Source organism: Spinacia oleracea, chromosome 1 (assembly GCF_020520425.1).
Source record: "Spinacia oleracea cultivar Varoflay chromosome 1, BTI_SOV_V1, whole genome shotgun sequence".
NCBI classification, from domain to species: domain Eukaryota; kingdom Viridiplantae; phylum Streptophyta; class Magnoliopsida; order Caryophyllales; family Amaranthaceae; genus Spinacia; species Spinacia oleracea.
The window spans coordinates 14,086,584-14,108,147 of record NC_079487.1 but is presented as its reverse complement, the minus strand read 5'-3'; the positions used below and the strand labels follow the sequence as shown (position 1 = coordinate 14,108,147).

The following is a 21,564-nucleotide window of genomic DNA, read 5'->3' as shown; positions in this document are numbered from 1 at the left end:
TGATGATAAATTTAAAAAACAACATGAAAGAACAAACAGTACAACAATAAAGAACAAACAGTACAACAAGATAGAACAAACAGTACAATAAAAATGAACAAACAGTCGACAAGAATGAACAAACAATATGAGTGCGGTTTTTGGGGGTAGCTGTACCCGGGTACAGCAGTTAGCGATTGGTTAAAACTAGTAGATCTCGTGTTAAGTGGGCCAAAGTCCACACATGTACCATAACCAGACATGTCTAAAGAAGCCTGTGTCCAACTAAAATTCCAAAAGAGAATCGGACTCATAGCCCATAAACAACAAAATACCAACCAAAAAAATAATCAAACTTAGAAATCCGAAGCCAAGTTATTTTCCGGTATCTAGGGTTTAGTTTTCTGTCTATCACTCCAGCAGGAAGAGGAATCTCTTATACTTTCACCAATTTCATCACTTTCTCTCTCTCTTCCTGTTCGGAGCTTCCACCATAGCCATGGCGAACCGTAAGAATTCCTTTTTTACTGCAATTTATCATCGTTTTCCCGATGATTTTGAGTTTTTCTCATGGAATTTTTAATTAATGTTGGTTTCAGAAGCACCAGCACCAATTCGATCGTTTCTGCAAGCTGCTGTGAAGCCGGAGGAAGCTCCTCTTCCTCTTCGTGTTGTTCAGATTGAGGGCCTGGTTATTCTCTCTCCCTTCTTTTAGCCTTTTACTTTTAATTTTAAAAGCATTATTTTTTGGGAATTTAATTAGGTTTTCAGACAATGCCGGTTTCTATTTTCTGGAATTGATGTGATTGGATGATTTTATTTTGTTGATGTTATTGTTGGGTTAAAGCTTCTTTTTTTGATACTTTGAACCAGAAATTGCACATCTACTAGACGTAATTACATGCCTTGTAAACAAAAAATCAAAATTTTGAATTAATGTCTCCATCTACGTGATTTCTGGATTCGCCTACACGTGAAATATGTTAATGTGGTGAATTATGTATTGCATCTAGATTGAATTAGATAGGGTTGGAGGAGTATTTATCATTTTGCACAAACTATGGGGAATTGGATTTATCACAGTAGATAATTACACCATCAATTGAATGTTGGTGGTTTAGACGAATTTCGAGCTGAAACGAAGATTAAGGGGAGGATGTAAGAGGATTGGAGTGAAGGGAGGGTTATATCAACAATGATGGCATTAAAAGAATTTAATTGCACACTCTAATTGTAATTTAGCAAATGATTGTCATGGAGGAGAGGAGAAATATCAATGAGATGTTTATTGATTGAGAAGGGAGATGTACTCTGTATTAATGATGCAGGGAGAACGTTTTTTGTTTTTGTTTTGTTAGATGGCGAGTCCTTGAGAAAGTGAGGAACACAATGTTTATGAATAACTGCAGTGAACATTTGTTTTTTCATGTATTGTAACTGATGACTAAGATTAGACTTGAACGAATTTAATGGTTTATGGTACTTCAGACTTAAGGTTAAGTGGTGGCAGAAGATGGAGATGTTAGTCCCTAGTAGGGATGATTTGTCACTACTCCAGTCCCTTTCAGAAATATTTGATATCGAACACCCCTTAGATATGAAAAAGAAGGTTGGGTCACGAAATCCTAAAAATCTTGAAGTGAATAGTCTTTTCTAGCAACTGACTAACAAGGGAGAGGTAGAAACTGAATCTGTGAGTTTATTGAAAGTCAAGATATAAAATCAACGATGCAGGAAATTCGATGTTGACGGCAAGGTCAAACTAAATCTATGATTGACGCAAGAGAAGGAGATGGAGGTTGCGATTTCAAAGTATGTGTGTCAATGTAATAAGTTTTTTTCCCTTCATTTATTAGGCTACAACTAAGATTTGACTTTGCTGAAATAATGGTTAAGACTTGAGATTAAGTGGTGCTAGGGAATGACTAGTGGGGCTGCTCCAGTTTCTCTCTGAAAGATGTAATTTCTGATGTGAAACACCCCTTATTAATGAGAAGAAGAAGGCTGAGCCGCTGAGTCAGTTTGTGAAAAAGCGCTGAAGCCCTAAGCTCTAGGATAAAGCGCTTAATTAGTCATAGGCTAAGCGTTTTGGAAGAAGCGCATGAAGCGTGCTTTTTATTAAAATACTGTTTCTGTTATTATTTTATGTTGGAACTTAAATTTTTATGTTATTTATTGTATTCTGGATCACACCATATAAGTTCGAATCGTAACAATAGAAAGTGGGCCAAGAGTCCAAAAGAAAAGGAAAAATAAGAAAAGAAGAAGACAAAGATAAATGATCAGCCAACCCTAGATAGCATGATAAACACTATGTTATATGCTATATTTGTTTTATAAAAAAAAGAGTAAGTGGGTAGAAAATCCGATGTTTATATATTTTTATGGTTAAACACTCTATTTTAGTGACATATATGCATAATAGTAAAGAAACCTGTAATTTTAAAAACTGTGCTTCACTTTGATGAGGCGCGCGCCTTGCGCTTAGGCTCTAGGACTCTTATCTCTTTAGTGCGCCTTGCACTTTTTTATACACTGGGCTGAGTCTAGATATCCTCATATTTGAAGTGAATCATCTTGCCTTTTGTTCTTTCTGTAGGGCTTTTCTGTCAAATAATCAATAGTTATTGTTTTTCCATTCGGAAAAATCTTTCGTGAGTTAGTCTTTGTTTCTTTTTATGATTAATTTCTTATCTTTTCTGAATTTAGAATAACAAGTCAACTAGGCCTAAGTTTGATATTTGACTTTTATGCATATAGTTTCCACATGTCAGAATAAATTTATGAGTATCAAACATGAGTCTACAAATGAGAATGTGTTTAAATTGGATTTCATTGAATAAAACCTCCTTTTGTTCTTATGGTCTATGCTTTAGTAGGTTTCTGGTTGTCTAACATTATTTTATTGACATGTAATTTGAGCAGGCAATACTAAAGATAATTAAACATTGCAAGGACTTCTCTCCAGCTTTAGTCACTGGACAACTTCTTGGTTTGGATGTCGGCAGTGTCCTTGAAGTTACCAACTGCTTTCCCTTTCCGGTACGTAAAATGATTGAAGTCATCTTTTTCGCTCCCCTATCCTCATTTTCTCTTCTTTGAGAGTTTAAGTGTCCTATTTAGCAAGCATGAGGCGCTTTTTTGATTTCGGGTATTGATATATTATATTTATTGTCATAACAACATGCTTAGATAAGAGAAGAGGATGAAGAGCTCGAGGCTGAGGGTGCTAATTATCAACTTGAAATGATGAGGTGTTTGAGAGAGGTTAATGTGGACAATAACACTGTTGGATGGTAAGCACTGTTTGATAGTGTTAGTTATGTTTCTGCCAAAGCATGTATGTTTCAAAGTAACAATTTTCCATAAATACTCGCACAACAAATCCAGATCAACCTGTTGTCTTTTTTCTCTTCAGTATTTTGAACTAGTAGTTGTAGGAGCTACTCGTATTTTATTTTAGTTTGTCATTCCTTTTCCTTTGAGATTGTCATACCTTATGCCTTTGAGCACTTCTCCTTTTGGCTGGTATATTTTCTCACACAGGGTTGTTTATATAACCACCTTTTTCAGCTGTTAGTCACAAATTAGCATATATCTACCCAGGGGCGGATCTAGGAATTTACAAATGGGGGTCCAAAAAAAAATTTATGATTTGCTTTCTAATTTTTCATAGTTATTACAATAATTGTCGCTGAACAAATAGCACACAAAGACACTAATAAAAAAAAAAAGAACATCATTCTTAACGCTTATGGGGCATTATGCTATTATATACCAAGGAATTAATTGAACCTCATGTCTAAGAAACATGCAACTATAAGTCTATAAGTTTGTATTAGAATTTTCAATGTAAACAAGCTATGTAAGGTATCTAATAGGTTGGTTTAGGTTTGTTTTGTTGTTCTCTCTAGGTGGGGAGCCTTTCTAAAAGGTTTGCCTCTCTAGTTTTGACAACTCTCTCCTTGTTTTTGGTGTTTTGCTGGTTTTTCTCAGCTTTGATAAATAAAAAATAAAAAAGTATAGAAAAAAAATTATCAAAAAAAAAGTAGAGTATAAACTAGAAATATATCTTATGAAAATTACAAAATCTTTTTGAAGAAAAAATAACATTACTAGTGTTGAAAAGTAAAAGACAAAAAGGGGGAAAAACATATTTAACATCCGTCTTTGGGAGGGTTTGAACCCAGGCAACTGGTGTAACATAATGTTCCAACAACCATTGTGCTACAAGTATATATCAATGTCATAAATGTAAGTTAATTATACATAACTTAACTATTTTAAGTGCAATTAATTACCCCAACATCAATTTTACAGTTTTTTTAAAAATAATTGGGGTGACCCCTCCGGGCCTCTATAGGTCTGCCCCTGTATCTACCCTCGATTCATGCACTGTTTCATAGTTGAGACTTGAGAGACTACCAAGTTAGCCTTGGGGATATGAGTCTAATTGGCCCTCTTGTAGAGGAAAGGGTAGAAGTGATATTAGGGACTAAACTCAAATCTGAATTCAATTGCTTGAATATGAAACTCTTAACAAGCAGGCTTGGTTTTTCTCAATAAACGTCTGTCTTGAACATAGCTAATGTTACTTTGCTCCCTATTCCAACATGGTAAATGAAACAAAGGCCGGATAAAAGCAAAGAAAAAGGAAGAAAAGAAGACAGCAGCCGACGATGTTTATCGTATATTTGTTTCCTAGTGGATAGTGCATGGTTAAAACTATGTTATACTCCTTTCGTACCTTTTTTAGGCCCCATAGCCAAAATTCACTTTATTAAAAATTTTGTGTAAAATATGCACATGAATTGATAAAGTGGGCCCATGAGGCGAGAGATGGAGAGCAAGTGGGAAAACGTTCCATTTACGGTATGGAGCAATCTCAAAGGGATACCCCAAAGAGGAATATGGCAAACAAAAAGGGATAGAGGACGTATGCTTTATTTTGTTAAAACAAAGAGTAATAAGGAAGCAAATGTGATGTTCATATATTTTTTGTGGCTTAAATACTCTATTTTAGTCAGATATATATGCATAATAGTAAAGTAACCTTTAATTTTCTTAAAGTGCGCTTTACTTCGATGAGTCGAGCGCCTTGCGCTTAGGCTCTAGGACTCTTATCTCTTTAGTGCGCCTTGTGCTTTTTTATACACTGATCTTTCTTCAATAAACTGAAGTTAGAATTAGTTATACATAAACCTTCCTCTTTAAGAGTCTTAGTTTTAAAACCTTCCTCTTTAAGAGTCTTAGTTTTAAAAAGCGCGCTTTTTTGCGCTTAAAGCTCGGAAGCTCACAGCAAAACGCTTCTGCCAGCCGAAGCCTAGCGACATACAAGAAGCGCGCGCTTCCTAGCGCTTCGGTGCTTCTGCACTTCCTAGCGCTTCGGTGCTTCTGCACTTCTTAGCGCTTTTGCGCTTCTTGTAGTGTGGGCACATCAGACCCTTCTTTTCTATAAGAAATAAAGCCACGTGGCACTAATCTTTTTTTTTTTTTTAAAGTATCACGTGATTTCTTTTTTTTGAAAAGCGAAGATTTGGGAAGTTTTTGAAAACCCTAGTGCAATTTTCTCCCGTAGCCGGATATCTCTAGCCTTCTCGCCGGATTTCTCCCATCGGATTCTGAAATTTTCTTTCATCGTTTCAAATTTTTTTTTTTTCATCTTTTCTTTCCATACTTTCTCCATATTTTCTGAACTTTTGAAAATTTATTATTTCTTTCCGGGTGCGCTTCGCCTACGAAAAGCGTGCGCTTTCGCTTTGCGCTTAAGCTCCAGGGCCCTTTTGCGCTTCAGTGCGCTTCGCGCTTTTTAAAACTAAGTTAAGAGTAAGGTAAAAACCATGCAACTCTCTTTAAAGCATCAAAAGAATGGATAATATAGCATCAAGGCCATTACCAACTATATTGTAGGGAAGTAGGATTTGACTTACATCAGTGGGTGAAGGCTCCATACCTGCCTTCACAATTTGACCTTGAAAACCAATACTAGTTTATTTCTAACTGCTTTCTATGATCTCTAGTATTCTACTGATAGTACTTTTCTGTTATCACTCTGCTTTCAAAATATTTTCAGTTGTGGCTCTTTTAGCAACGTCTTAGCTAGTCTTCATTCATTGGAGATAAAGTTGTTTGTATTTCACCACCTTAACTCTGATCTTTAAAGGAATTTAAATCTGGTTGTAGTTGGCCCTCGTCTGTTGTCTTCTCAGTCTCTCATTGAGATGAATGTTACATTTCAGGTACCAGTCAACCTTGTTGGGGTCATATCAAACTGTGGAACTGATTGAGACCTTCATGAATTATCAGGTAATTATGTTTAAATTATTTAACCACACAGAGAGGATACTGGATTTGGTAGTCTTTTCCAATCAGAATTCAGCAAAATATCATACCATTTTTGCATCATTTCATAGTTGGTGACATTTTGATTGATATCTAACGCAATGGTGTTTTAACAAACCTATAGTATTTATGAAAAACAAAAAACCGTACTGATGATTTGGCAAGAAAATCATGGATACAGTTTTTGTCTTTAACTAATTGTCCCTTTGAATACAGGTGTATTTTTTCGGTAATTTTCATTTTCAGTTTTGCAATGTCAATAGATCCGATGACATCTTGTTGTTTGATGTAATCCAGTTAGCATTTTAAAGCATACATTTTTGCTCAAGTAATTAAGAAAAATGACATTCAGTCAGTCAGTCACACAATTATCAGCTGTAAATGATTTGTTTAATAGTATTATTGACCTTTGGGGTACAAGTAATTGTATTTCCACTTTCAAAGGTTTCCCTTAGTCTTCAATATGGAATTATGGATGCTTATTAAGTTTTTTTTTTTTCGTTTTTATTTATTTATTAGCCTTAAGAATGCTTTGCTGATGAGTTTTGTCAATTGTTTGCTCTTTGTATCAGGTTTATCCTTTGATATATTTCTTTTTCTGGGGGTTCTTTTTATTTTAATTATATGTTTTATGTCATTGCAGGAAAATATAAGACGTTGCGTCTGCATTATCTATGATCCATCGAAGTCAAATCAAGGTGTCCTTGCTCTCAAGGCATTGAAGCTTTCTGATTCTTTTATGGAGCTATACCGCAGCAATAATTTTACCGGAGAGAAGTATGTTCCTTTTCCTCGGCAAAAGTCATTTTTCGTGGAAAGGAAATTTCCTTTCACTCACACCTTCTCCTTTGTGTTATAGGTTGAGGGAGAAGAACTTGACATGGGTGGATATTTTTGAAGAAATTCCCGTAAGTGGTGGTTTATTTTTCTCTTCTTGAATTGCTGTTAGTTTTCTACTTCTTCGCATAACTGAATTATATAGAACTTTATTTTTACTTTTTTACCCCCTTCTTGAAAGCTTGAACTGAGACGGTATATTTGAGATGGAGAGGAAGGGATGTACCTTGCTACTTAGGACATGATTTTACCCCCTTCTTTTGTCACATTCAAGGAGCTTTTTGCTTGGAAAAGCTTGTGATAAGTAGACCTATGGGACTCATACTACACGTTTGCACCTAAAGAAATAAAAAAATAGAGGAATTAAAGGCTTCTCTCTACTTTGTGTCTTATCATTGTGATACCTTGGTGTATTGTTTCTTATGCTGATATAATCTCTATGGTTCTTTGGGGAATCTTTTGCTTGGCAGATTAAAGTCTCAAACTCGCCTCTTATAAGTGCTGTCATGACAGAGCTGGAAACTGACTCACCGGTTACCCAGGTGTGGTTTCTCCCCCCTTCTCACGTGCTTTGCCGAAAACTTTTTTGTGTGGGGGAACTTATGTGGCATGTACTTCTTTATAGTGTGATTATGATCGCCTGCAATTAGCTACGACTCCATACATGGAGAGAAATTTGGAATTTTTGGTCGAGTGCATGGATGATTTGTCAATGGAAAATCAGAAGGTCAGATTTCTAGGCTTCAGGGAACTTTTTGCATCTGTTGGAGTTTCTTTATAGTTTGAAAATAATCACTTTATTGTTTGTCGATATTTATGCAGTTCCAATTCTATTACCGGAACCTCTCCCGCCAACAAGCTCAGCAGCAAGCATGGCTTCAGAAAAGAAGGTAAGTTTTATTATTTTTGAAACTAGCTACCTCTAGCCAAAAGAAAAGGGTTATAACATCACATAAAAGAGATATCCATTGACTATCTTTTTCTAGTATACTTTACTTCCACTTTAGAGATGCGTTTTCGGTAAAGAAGAATCTTGGACGAATCACATCAAGGGTCTGCCAATGATTTCGAGCTAGGTCTTAAAAGCATTAGGTTTGATAATGGCCCTTGCTAGGAATTTACTGTGTGTGTGTTGGGTTGGGGGGGGGGGGGGGGGGGGTTCTAGTAGGGGCTTCTTCCTATACCCTTGGACATGTTGCAAATCTTTTGACCTTTGACTACCACGTCAGCAGTTTAATTACTGCTTTGATTTCTTTACCTAACACTGAGTGTATCTTATTGGATTTTCTTTCATTGTCTCTGTTATACTAGTATTTGCCTAGTGGTATATGAAGATATCCGTGTTCTGGCCTCTCTAGAGCCTAGACCCTACCAGCACTAGAGTTTATGACCGTTGATTGAATTTGCTGTATAAAATTCAACTACAATGCCATTTGATATTTTTTGGTTGCAGTAGCAGCTTTGCCTGAATTTTAATATCATGTCGGCAGATAGAGCTGGGAATTGTCTAATAAGATTTGTAATTTCAACACATTTTTATTTTCAAATTATAATTTTGTTCTCTAGTTCATGCTAACTGTGCTGTGCAGGGCGGAGAATATGACCCGTAAAGCTGCTGGAGAAGAGCCTTTACCTGAGGAGGATCCTTCCAATCCAATCTTTAAGCCACTTCCCGAGCCATCTCGACTGGACAGTTTCCTTATAACAAATCAAATTGGCAATTACTGCAACCAAATTAATGGGTATGTTACAACTGCTGGAAAGTTTGCACTTATATTTTTCTTTTCTAGTGTGTGTATAACAAATGAAACCGTGGAGTTCAGGTGATTCTGAGAAGACAGAGCGTATATTAGTGTCAGTTGAATGTTAACAAAATATTACGGAGTAATTCTTTATATTTCTGTTGCAGGGTTGCGGGACAGAATTTCAGTAGACTATATTTGACCAAGGCATTGCATGAAAATTGATGCGTGGAAGCTTGGTGAGCCTCTCCCACAGAACCTCACAAATACATATTTGCTGTCTGAAAATGCTGTCCTTTACGGAATATTATCATATGGGAGTTGGTATTAATTTTGGAGGAATGATGATTTGTAGACTAGTTCATTTTTGTCTGACCATATTTTTGGTGCCCTTTTCAGATTTAGTTATGTTTGTATTACACTTAAGGTTGATAGGATCATTGCTTGAATCTGGAATGTATAACAAATTAACAAGGGAGTGAGATTGGCAGCAATGCTGGCTCCTTTCCTTTTTCATGTGGGTTCTTTATTTTATAATGTGTACTTTTTTTACAAGGAGCTCGCTAAGGCTGTCGTTGAGTAATGCCAATGGAATGTGAATCTATCGTCTTATGTGCACTTTCATCTTTATACACGTGAGTGGGTTTTTTTTTTCTAGTGTTTGAAGTTGTCACTTAGCTGTAGGCGAGGTGTGTTTATCAAGTCTTGCCTCACTGAGTAGTACTCCCTGTCATGGGAGTTTGAGGTGGTTAAAGCCTTTTTCGTCTTCTAATGAAGGTTGTACAACCTCTTTAAGCACCAGTGGTCTAGTGATGCTCAGTTTGCTGGCGCCGTGAGTCACACGCAAGGACCATGATTATAATTTTAGGACCGAGGGATATAGGATATGTAGGAATAGGGATTGTCCAATGGCTCCCTATGAGTTGAGGGTGGTTTTTGTTAAAGAATAAAATCAGAATGGGTGGACGAAGAAGCTCTTTCTAACACCAATTCGTATCAACCACCCATCAAAGATTGCTCGACCTACTATAGTAAGATCAATTCCAATTGGTACCCTCTCCTTCTAGAATGATTTTGAGTGCAAGTGCGTATATTTCGCTTCTTCGGGTTGGATTTTGGGTTCTTCTTCCCCTGTATGCCAGATATAACGATGACCCAGGAGTTGGGAACATTTCGGTTTAAGACCGTCGTCGTCTCCACCTTGTCGTGGTCGGTCGATTGTGTCCCGTGGTAGATAGCGGATATTTCTTAGTGGCTTGCTGGTCATGGCACTTGTCTTTCTGCCGGTGATTAGTAATTGAGACAGAGATAGAGGGGAAGATGACCGAAGGACACAAGAGAGAAAGAAGATGACAGGGGTTAGATATGCATTTCCCAAAACCAAAACCACGTAAAGTCGTTTGGTAATTTCCGTTGTAGTTTTGTATAAAGCGTTGAAAAGTTGTTTTCCACAACGGTACAACTGAACATAAAAACGGAAAACTGCTGCAATACAGAATGCACCCTAAATTGTTAATTAATCTAACTAAAATATTTGGTCAGATCCAGCGGAGTAGAAATTCGCCAGTAAATGAAACAAAAATCAGAAAGGGTGAATATAAAATGTTAACAACTAGTCTAACTAAAATATTTGATCAGATCGAAGTAGAGATTCACTCAAGTGAGATTTATCAACTACGAGCAGTTGATTATAAATGGGTTTGTCTTACTACAAAGATTGAAATTAGTCGTTTTCTTAAATTGAATAGAACAAGACCTTCGCCACTTCCACAACTGCACGCCTAAACACTGCATTACAGCATGCGTTGGTTCATACGTAATTTAGAAGGTGGACCATGGTGCACATAGAGCATGGTGCACCTTAAGAACACTAGTATATAATTGAAAGAACATCTGGTTACGAGAAAAGAACATGAGTATATTTTTTTTATTTAGGTTTGTGCGTTCATATGCTCAATTGCTCACAACTCTATTTTCTTGATTTAAGTTTGCATCTTTTTTAGAAAAATAAAATTCTGTGCTAACTCTAGAAAGCAAAATATAAATACATTTAACTTAAGGCCCCGTTCGGTATCATTTTTTGTTTTAGTTCATGATTTAATCTAAATCATATGACTTTCAAAACCTAAAAACCAAAAACTGAAAACTGACCGTGATACCAAACAAGCCCCTTTCTTATTATTCCTCGAGAGTGGTGTCACTCTCGCGGAGTTGCGCTCAGCTATAGTTTTCTTGGTAAGGACTGCCTATGTTATGAAAGTAAAATATAAACACATTAACAATACTGTCAGTATATTTCATAGTCAAGGTGATCAATTGATACTCGTGTATCCTTAAAAGGAAAATGGAGCAATATTACTAAAATTTACTGTTTTGCAAAGAGTTACTCCGTACAAAACACATACTATCTGCAAATGACATCAGAAACTGACTATGAAATCCTTGTCCAAATTCCAAAACATTACAAAAAAAAAGGCATAAAATTACTTCACATCCTACTAAGTACTACCTACTTAAATTCAGTAAGCTTCTTGTCTCTGAGGAACTGGGGTTTTGATCACTTGAAGAATCTGAACAACCTCAGACATTGAAGGCCTGGTCGAAGGAACTTGTGAGGTACAAACAAGTGCCACTTTCAAAACAGGCAACACTTCCCCATCAGGATACTCCCCCATGCTATGATCAACACAATCCAACACATTCCCTTCTTCGAGTAACACTCTTACATGATCATTCAATATCACCACATTATCTTCCCCGTATTCTACAGGCCTTCTTCCTGTAATAATCTCAAGCACCATAACTCCAAAACTATACACATCACATTTTTCGTTAACTCTCAAACCCTGACATGCTAATTCAGGTGCTGCATACCCTGGTGCACCCTGAAATCTATTGCTAGCCATACCATTATTGTCAACCCTGGTTAGCAGTCTAGCTAGTCCAAAGTCAGAAATCTTAGCATTGTAATTTTCATCTAGTAAAATGTTGCTTGGTTTCAAGTTGTAATGAATAATTGGTGGGCTGCAAGAATGATGTAAATGAGCGAGCCCTTTAGCTGTTCCAAGTAAGATTCTGAACCTTGTATCCCAAGAAAGAGGAGCTAAATTTAGTGGCCTTTCATGAAGCCTGAATTGAAGGCTGCCATTAGAAGCATAATCTGATACCAAGAGTTGCAATTGAGGAGTCCAGTAATATCCTCTAAGGGATGCCACATTTAAGTGTCTGACTTTTCCTAAAGCTCTGACTTCCCTATCATAGTCTTCTGGGTATTCAACTATGGGGTTGGACATGTAGAGCTTTTTCACTGCCACGATCCTGCCTTCGGCCCCTATAGTAGCCTTGTAAACTGTACCGAAATTCCCTCCTCCGATTTCAGAGGCCTTGTTGATCAGAGATTCAGGGTCTGCAAACAAATTCCCTGACGATCTTGTATCAAAGAGGACTAGCCTCCCTACAGAGGGTGCTCCTGACCGAGAAGAGCTTGAGAAGATGCTTTCCAACGCGTTGTCAATGAAAGCGAGTCTCCTCCTTGCAGAAGCGTTAAGTAGAGTTATGATAACTACTCCAATAACGATTATTACAGCAGCTGCTATCGCAACAATGGCTGAAATACTGAGGAAATTGTGATGATCTAATCTTCTGTCTAACTCGTCTCCCTCGTTATTTCCATGCATCTGGTGTGGATATGAATTTGGATCAAGGACTAATGGCTTCTGTACATTTAGCTTGCAAGGGCCTTTTAGTAAGGGAGAACAGATTCCCAAATTTCCTTGTAATGCACTTGCATCCAAACTAGGAAATATTCCCCCAGGAGGAAGCCTACCAATGAGCTTGTTATAGGAGACATTAACTGATAGAAGATTTTGTAATGTACCTAGCTCTTTTGGCATCTCCCCATCAAGCTCGTTCGATTCTAGCCTCAGAAATTCAAGCCCCTTTAGCATTGAGATGGAGCTCGGGATTTCGCCGCTTAAGTTATTGTGAGACAAGGTCCTGCGAATCATTTTTATGAAATTATAATCAGTGAACTTCCAATAAAATGAAAGAAACTAAATAAACAGCTAGAGATAGTCATGTTTGGTTCATTTTTTCTAGTTTTGTTCAAATATGAAAACTTGCAAGAAAAAACCAGAAACTATTAAATGAGAACTCCCAAATGACACAATAAAAACTAAGAAAAGAACAGAATCTAATTGGTAAAAGAATACTTACAACAGATAGAGTGATGAACAATTGCCAATTTCCTGTGGAATAGGGCCTGTCAAGGAATTGTCATCCAACTGAAGAATAGACAAGCTGCTTGATGAATCACACAAATCCCCAGGAATTAACCCATATAAGGCACTGTTCCTCATATCTAAGACTGTTAAATTCTGAAGGAACCCAATCTCTGGGGGTATCCTAGAATGGAGGTTATTCCTGGACAAGTTTAAGTACCTCAAGTTAGAGAAAAGTCCCATTTCTGGTGGGATTTCCCCTGAAAGATCATTCTTTGACAAATCCAGCACAAGCAAGGACTCAAATACTTGACCCGAGGCCGGTGGAATCGAGCCAGAAAAGCTGTTTTCTGACAGGTCTATCAACTGCATTCCCATTGCAAAGAGGCCTTCTGGGATGCTTCCATAGAAGAGGTTACCCTTAAGTTGGAGGACTTTTAGGTTAGTGCATTGAACTATTGAAGTGGGTAAAGTCCCAGTAATCTTGTTGTGTGACATACTTAGAGATTGAAGTGATTTTAGGTCACCCATGGACATGGGTAAAACTCCTGTTAAACCATTGTTTGAGACATCTAAATGTTGCAAACTGGTCAATTTTCCAACCCACTGAGGAAACTCACCAGATAATTTATTATGGGCTAAACTTAGAAAAACCAGAGATTTTAGTGTACCAAATGTAGTAGGGATTACTCCAGTAAACAAATTACTGCTAAGATCAAGTTTAAGCAAATGGGGGCATAGGCCAATATCAAATGGTACCGAACCCGAAAATTGGTTGCCTTGCAAATATAATTCCTTGAGATTATGCAAGGTATAAATACCATTTGGGATATTACCAGAGAATAAATTGTTTGAAAGGTCTAACAATCTAAGCCTATTCAAAGCAAAAATCCCACCATTTTGGACAAATGGGTTACCAGAAAAATGATTATTTGAAAGGTTCAACCCATTTAAAACACTACATTTAGACAGTGAACTTGGTACTGGACCTTCAAAGGTGTTTCCTGATAAGGAAAGGTAGCTTAATGAAGGAAAGTTTTGGAAAATGTCATCAGACAATGGACCAGATAACATGTTCTGAGAGAGATCAAGGTATCTTATAGAAGAACCGAGTCTCGAAAATGAACTTGGAATTTGCCCTGAAAATTTGTTGTTACTAAGATCAAGTGTTTCAAGGTTAGGAAGCTGGACTAATTCTGGCCTTATTTCACCAGTAAGATTGTTGTTAGACAGTGACAGTACCTTAAGCCCTTGCAGCTTCTGCAACCCTTTCCCTAACCTCCCCGAAAGCCCGAGTCTTGTCAGGGAAACCCCGGAAACCCGGCCCGTGGCCGGGTTGCATTGAATGAACTTCCAAGAGCAAGGAGATCCATCATCCTCAGTCCATGAGCTCAATGCTGGTGGGTTATGGAGGTCTGCCTTGAACACTATTAAGCCCAAAACGTCGTCGTTTAGATCAACTACCGCGTCCTCGTTGGCTGCCTCGGAGCCTCTCATGGTAGAACATGAAAGTAGTACAAGGCATACTAGGATGAACCGGTGAGAAGTGCCCATCTGCAAGTATTTTTCACCCTACTTTTTGACTAACTTTTTTTTAATGGATTCCTAAAGTTATGTTGTATACATAACTTGAGATAAATAGTAAAACTTTTGCCAAAAATAGAGTTTTTGGGTGATGAAATTTTGGTGAATTTTACAGGAAAAAGGGGGAGATTGATTGAAAAATGTTGAGAGAATGCTTTTGATAAATTGTGATGCAATATCAATAAGATGTAAAGAGAGGGACAAGTCAAGTAATTGGTCCAAAAACTGCATGTGATAGTAGCAGAAGTTAAATAATTACAAATTACAGCATATAATGCAACAAAATTGTGTACATCCTCTTGTCTAAGGCATCCTATCTGTGCAATTTTGTCTGTTTTAAGGGTGGTTTCCTATCTATATTTTCCCATCCCTTGGTGTTTGAAATTTTAAAAGTAGTTCATAAAAATGACATTTGGAATATTCACTTACTAAAGCTAGTATGCTAGTACAGTAAAAATGATGGGGTTTGATTGGTTGAACTGTACTAAGTTGTTAATTTTAACAAGAAGCCTAGATTTTGGTGGTCAGGTAGTTGGTATACAAGTATATAACTGCTCGGTAAAACTATTTCTCGAACTGTGGCTAAAATTGTAAAAGGTTTGTGCGGAATTAGTTGTTAAATTACGGAGTACTAGTTTATCGTTAAATGCTCTACTTACCGAAACCATGTATGTTAATCTTGTCTGCACCTACCGACCTAAAAAAAGAAAAAAGAAGTTGGCTGACAAAATCTAGACTAACAATAAATGCAAAGAATGATCAAATCCCATGTTGTGTATGAAAGTCTTCATTTTTGCGGCGTTAACATATAAGCTCTAAGTACTCTTCACAAAACTGACAGAAGCTGTAAAAACGGTTATACAGGGCGGGTCACTTTAGGTCTCGGGTTATGATCAAGTCAGGTTGTGTTGGGTCATTTTGTCACTTAGGTTTAGGTCGGGTTTGGTCGGGTTATGTCGGTTTATTTTTCCATTTCAGGTACAGGTCGGGTTCAGGTCAAGTCATGTTCAGGTCGGATTCAATTTTGGGTTTGGGTCTTATCTATTCGGGTTTAAGTCGATTTCGTAGTAGGTAACTTTGGGTTCGGGTCAAGTTTGGATCTGATAATTATTGGGTTGATTAAAATTCAGGTCGAGTTCCTCTCAGACACAGGTCAAGATCTGGTCCGATAACTATCGGGTATGGTCAAAGTTTTAACTTATGATTATTATTTTTATCTTATGTTTTAAAAATTAATGTTCAATTTATTTCAAATTTGTATTTTATTCAAATAAAGTTAATCGTGTGTTCTTGTCAAGTTAATACATAATAAAGTTAATATGGATAAAGTAACTAATTTTTAATATACATATAATGACATAGAAACCCAACAAATCAAAATGTTCCAGTGAATGTTTTAACATAGACCTATAAAATGGGTCGTGTCAAGGGTGGGTCAGGCCCAAACTTAAATGAAATGGGTCAGTTATGGTCATATTCATCCAGGTCGAGTCGGCCCATTTAGCATAACCCAACCCGGTCTGACCCATTTTTTTTACATAAAGAAAATGAGTATACGAGCCACAACCTAAAAATACTTCGTATTCTGCATCAATCTATCATATTTTCCATTGCACGTCACCCCTTTAAAAAGCATCCTCATTCGAAACAATGGTTGAACACCATTTTACTTTCTATCAATTTAGAATCATTCAAAAAGTTTGCTCTCCTTATGTGATTACATATAAACATCACAAAGTAAACATAAAAAACAAAAAAAATATATTCAAACAACCATAACAAATAGATCAAAATCAACACAAAACACTAAAATTTAGCATCATTAATATCATACAAAATCACAAAGTCAACCAATTTAAATCATTAATCTCACAAAATTAACAAGTATTAACTCAAATCTAAAGATGAACAAAATAAATCCAATACCCAAAAAATTGACAAATAATACTATGTATTAACTCATAACTCTTATAATTTATTATTGATTTACTTTATTAGTTTGAATAGTCAATCTTGAGTTGAAGGTTAGTTAAACTACCATAAATCTAACATTAGGTCTCAATTATTGACCAAAACAAAGTGAAGTCCCAATTGGTGATTTTTTGAAAAACTTAGACCTCGACAATATATAGGTTGATTAACTCCCTACGTAGTAATTGACAACTTTTAACAAGTTAGATAGTAATTCATAAAATCACTACTGACACATAGGTAGTAACAACAATAGTGTTTTAGACCTTCTGGTATCCCCTTTCTGTCTTTTATATAGCTACGTACGGAGTATTAGGATAACCAATCCTAATCACAAATCATTACAGTACAATATTATTTCAGAACATCACAAACAGAATATTAACCAGTAATATTTTTTTTGTGTAAAGAGAGCCATAAAGGAAAAGACAACAAATGATGTAAACGAAATTTAAACCTAGATTTTAGATGATATCCCTTTAATATTTTACCAACTAAACGAGCTGACATTGACAAATTAACCATTACTTAGTTTGGGGGCAGAGAGAGTTTTGTTTAGAGTAAGGTGCTAGCGGTTAACTTAAGTAGTAGTGTAGCACCAAAGTGGACAATGAACTACGGAGTAACAAGTTGTCTCATTGTCTTAACAATTCAATCATTAGGTTAGGTCCCGTGTAATGCACGGATGAGATTAATTTTTTTTTTTTTTTTCTGTTCTGAATAATAGATTTAAAAGAAGTTTTTAATAAAATAAAATCAAGTTTTATCAACGGTTGTTGGGAAAATAAATCAGAACAAATTATTATTTACTTGAATTGTAAAGTGCTTAGTGCGATTTTAGGAGTTTATCGTTACGATAAAAATACATAAGTTGGAAAATATAAGAAAAAAACTTATCAGACAGTTATTAGGTACTCTTTTCTTTTGGAAATGAATAATATTTGTAGCCGTAATCATACTCGTACCCTCGATCTATTCAAATTTTTAGATATGGTATTGATTTGATAATCATATCAGTTATAATACCCTATTTTCTAGACCGGGTATATAACTAACTTTCGAGTGTATAAGTAATTTTGTTAAACCTACTTTTTAACACTTGTTTTGCATAAAATAAAAAATAATTTTTTTTTGTTTTATTTGGGTATGATCGTATAATAACACATGCATAGTAATTTATTTATTAACAAATTTTTTAGGTGAGTATTTATTTATTAACCAAACTGTAAATACAACGGCTAAAAACAGCCGATACAAACGAAGACACCTTGGAGCAAGACCTTAGTCCTATCAACCCTTCTAGGAAGGCTCCCTAGCTAGGCTATGACTCCAAATACTAGACACGGAGTATTGTAGGTTAAGAGAGATAATAAATTTTTTTTGAAAATTTAATATGAAAATCAAAAAATTGTTTTGCTATTTTGCTATTACGAAGTTTCCGTAATAGTACGTAAACTATAGAAACAGTAATATCAAAAATTTGTGATCCCCTGAGCCTGATGGATAGTATCCTCTGTTGGAATGTAAGAGGACTGAACAGGAGAGACAAGCAAAAGGTGGTGAAAAGCATGATCATGTCTCACCACATCAAGTTGTTCAACCTCTTAGAAACAAGGGTGAAAGCTCCAAAGATGGGGGACTTTTATCTGAATGTTTTCCCATCTTGGTGTTTCACATCTAACCTCAGTTGTCACCATAATGGTAGAATTGTAGTTGGTTGGGATCCTAACTCATTTACTTTGAGCATTATACACATGGACCCTCAAATGATACATTGTCATGTTACCCCTAGAAGAAGTGACAAAGGGTTCTTTTGCACCTTCATTTATGGGATGAATGATAAGAAGGGGAGAGAGCCTATGTGGGATCAGTTACAGCAACTAGCTGCTCTATGCAATGGAGCTTGGCTAGTCTTGGGTGATTTCAACTCTATCTTACACCTGGAGGACAGAATTGGGTCCACAGTGAGAATTTCAGAGGTCCAACCAATGTGAAGCTGTATGAGTATGTGCAAGTTATCTGAAGTGAAAACTGTTGGGAGACACTACACTTGGAATAACAAACAAAAGGGTGAGGATAGGGTGTTTTCAAGAATAGACAGAGTGCTAGCTAATGGTGCATGGGATGCACTGCATGACAATATGGAAGCTGCCTTTCTCCCAGAAGGAGAATTTGATCATTGTCCAATGGTTCTTTCTTGCTATGCAGTTAGAGCTCAGAGAAAGCCTTTCAGATTTTTTAACATGTGGACTACTTCCCCATCTTACAATGAGATCATTGAAAACAACTGGAATAGATATGTTTATGGTTGTCCAATGTACAGGGTTCTGCAAAAGATTAAGTGGATAAAAGCAGACCTTAAACTTCTGAACAAGGAAGCTTTTAGTAATGTGGAAGCTGAAAAACACAAATGCTACAAGATTCTCTTGGATACTCAGCAACAGATGCATGCTGCCCCCCTCAATGCTCACCTAATCAATGAAGAGAAAATGGCTGCTCAGAATTACAGAATTGCTAATGACAGATTCATTTCTTATTTACAACAGACTGCAAAATGTCACTGGTTACAACATGGGGATGAAAACTCTAAAGTTTTTTACCAGAGTATAAAACAAAGAAGGAAGCAAAATTGTATTCATTCTATCTAGAATGAAATGAGTGAGTGGATCAGAACTGAGAATGGGGTGCAGGCTGCCTTTGTGCAGTTCTATAAAACTCTTTTCTGCTCCAAGAAAGATAATAGACTTCATGTTTTACCAGAGATCATGGATAGGGGGGCTAGACTCACTGACTCCCACAGGGATTTGCTTCTTTGCCAATTCTCTGCTGATGATATCAAAAAAGTTCTTGATGACATCCCAAGTAACAAAGCACCTGGCATGGATGGTTTTGGCAGTCTCTTCTTCAAGCACTCCTGGAATACTATGAAAGATGAAATTTATGATGTTGTGAAGGATTTTTTTGTTACAGGGAAAATCCTAAAAGAGATAAATGTTACCTCAATTACATTGGTGCCAAAGGTCAGTGTTCCTGCTACTGTGGGAGACTTCAGACCTATAGCTTGCTGCTCTGTGTTATATAAGTGCATATCAAAATTGCTTTGTAGCAAACTTAATTCAGTTCTCCCTGACATCATTTCTCAGAATCAAGGGGTATTTGTGGCTGGCAGATCCATTCTCCATAATGTTCTTGTATGCCAAGATCTTGTGAAAATGTATAGGAAAGGTCAAAAGGCTAAATGTTGCTTAATGAAGTTGGACCTTAGGAAAGCTTATGATACAGTTGAGTGGGGGTTTATCAAGGAGATCATGATTGATTTGGGGTTCCCTACTCATTTTATCAACCTGATTATGACTTGTCTTACCACCACTCAATACTCCATTTTGATCAATGGGGTGCCTACTGACTTAATTCAGCCCCAAAGGGGTTTAAGACAGGGTGATCCCCTTTCTCCCCTCCTTTTTACCCTCTGCATGGAATATTTTACTAGGGCTATGGTTACAGTGAGTGAACACCCTAATTTTAGCTTCCACCCTAGATGCAGAAGGCTTGGCCTCAATCACCTTTGTTTTGCAGATGATTTACTCATGTTCTGTAAGGGTGAAAAACAGATGATCCAATTGATGATGGAAGGATTTCAGGTGTTTGCTGACACTACTGGTCTGGGAGTCAATGCTGCTAAATCCTCCATCTACAGTTGTGGAATTGATTCTGCTGTTATGGATGACATTGCTGCTACTACTGGGTTCAAGATTGGAAATCTTCCATTCAGATACCTAGGGGTTCCTATGAGTACCTGTAAACTGAAACCTAGTGACTGTGAGGCCATAGTGGATAAATTGGTTCTTAGAATCAAAATTTGGAGTTCAAGGAACATCTCATTTGCTGGTAGGATGCAGCTGATCAACTCAGTTTTAATGAGCATCTGTGTCTATTGGGCACAAATCTTTGTTTTCCCCAAGGCTGTGTTGAAGAAGATCAATGCCATATGCAAATCCTTTCTATGGTATGGTAACTATGAAGACAGCAGACCTGGTGTTGTGGCATGGGATAAGTTATGTGAAGCTAAAAATCAGGGGGATTGGGTTTTAGAAATCTGCTAATTTGGAACCAAGCTGCTATTGGCAAGCTAGCTTGGGCTATTGCACAGAAAAAAGATAACCTGTGGGTTAAATGGGTGCATGCTTTATATGTTAAAGATCATGATTGGGCTCAGTTCACCCCCTCTGCTGCTGCTAGCTGGGTGGTGAAGTACATTTGTCAGGTTAAAAATCACTTTATACAGCAAGGACATACTCAATGGCTTCAGGGAACTAGATACTCCATTAAGGAGATGTATCTGAACAATTTGTCTCAAGGGGAGAAAGTTCAGTGGCACAGATATATTTGGAATAGACTGTCTATTCCTAAACATAGATTCATTCTATGGTTGGCTACTCTTGATAAATTAAAAACCAGATTCAGACTTCACAGAATGGGGATTGCTACTGATCGTAGTTGCCCTATTTGTGGTATTCAGCCAGAAACTGTGGCACACTTATTCTTTGAGAGCACCTACAGTGTGGAGTGTGGTACTGCTGTGTTGAAATGGCTTGCCTTTTCTCATTGCAAGTCTGGCCTCAATGTTTTACTTAGATGGGTTCAGAGAACTGCTTCTAGTGAATTCAGAAGGAGGGTGGCTTATACTTGAAGGAAATAATTCCCTTGGTCCAAGTATGCATATAATATTAAGTCTAATAAATGCGGTTCAGTATTAATTAACAAGTTAATAATTCAGTGAGATCAAGTGAGCTGAATGCCTAGCTAGAGGCCGCTTCAGTTCAAGTGAAATTAATGACATTAATCCACAGGTTACTCTTGACTGAACCCGTAGGGTCACACAAATAGTA

General features: G+C 36.8%; 2 protein-coding genes across 2 annotated transcripts; one reads left to right on the top strand and one right to left on the bottom strand.

The window, feature by feature from the left end:
• Positions 1 to 326: 326 nt before the first annotated feature.
• LOC110799550 (eukaryotic translation initiation factor 3 subunit H) lies at positions 327 to 9,455 on the top strand. Its single transcript, XM_022004814.2, has 12 exons — positions 327 to 488; positions 579 to 670; positions 2,905 to 3,021; positions 3,172 to 3,275; positions 6,219 to 6,285; positions 6,965 to 7,098; positions 7,181 to 7,229; positions 7,629 to 7,700; positions 7,784 to 7,885; positions 7,981 to 8,048; positions 8,748 to 8,900; positions 9,068 to 9,455. The coding sequence occupies exons 1-12, from the start codon at positions 479 to 481 to the stop codon at positions 9,123 to 9,125; spliced, it is 1,026 nt and encodes a 341-aa protein (XP_021860506.1). The 5' UTR covers positions 327 to 478; the 3' UTR covers positions 9,126 to 9,455.
• A 1,773-nt stretch (positions 9,456 to 11,228) lies between these two features.
• On the bottom strand, positions 11,229 to 14,889 carry LOC110799549 (probably inactive leucine-rich repeat receptor-like protein kinase At3g28040). Its single transcript, XM_022004813.2, has 2 exons — positions 13,116 to 14,889; positions 11,229 to 12,896 (listed from the first exon to the last, which is right to left on the bottom strand). The coding sequence occupies exons 1-2, from the start codon at positions 14,672 to 14,674 to the stop codon at positions 11,420 to 11,422; spliced, it is 3,036 nt and encodes a 1,011-aa protein (XP_021860505.2). The 5' UTR covers positions 14,675 to 14,889; the 3' UTR covers positions 11,229 to 11,419.
• Between the last annotated feature and the right edge of the window lie 6,675 nt (positions 14,890 to 21,564).

Excerpts from the sequence above, each read along its gene's own strand:
- LOC110799549 (XM_022004813.2), bottom strand. The coding sequence starts at position 14,674 with ATGGGCACTTCTCACCGGTTCATCCTAGTATGCCTTGTACTACTTTCA. Across the intron at positions 12,897-13,115 it reads TGTTCATCACTCTATCTGTT|GACCTTGTCTCACAATAACT; the intron begins GTAAGTATTCTT and ends AATGATTCGCAG.
- LOC110799550 (XM_022004814.2), top strand. Across the intron at positions 7,230-7,628 it reads ATATTTTTGAAGAAATTCCC|ATTAAAGTCTCAAACTCGCC; the intron begins GTAAGTGGTGGT and ends TTTGCTTGGCAG. Across the intron at positions 7,886-7,980 it reads TGTCAATGGAAAATCAGAAG|TTCCAATTCTATTACCGGAA; the intron begins GTCAGATTTCTA and ends ATATTTATGCAG.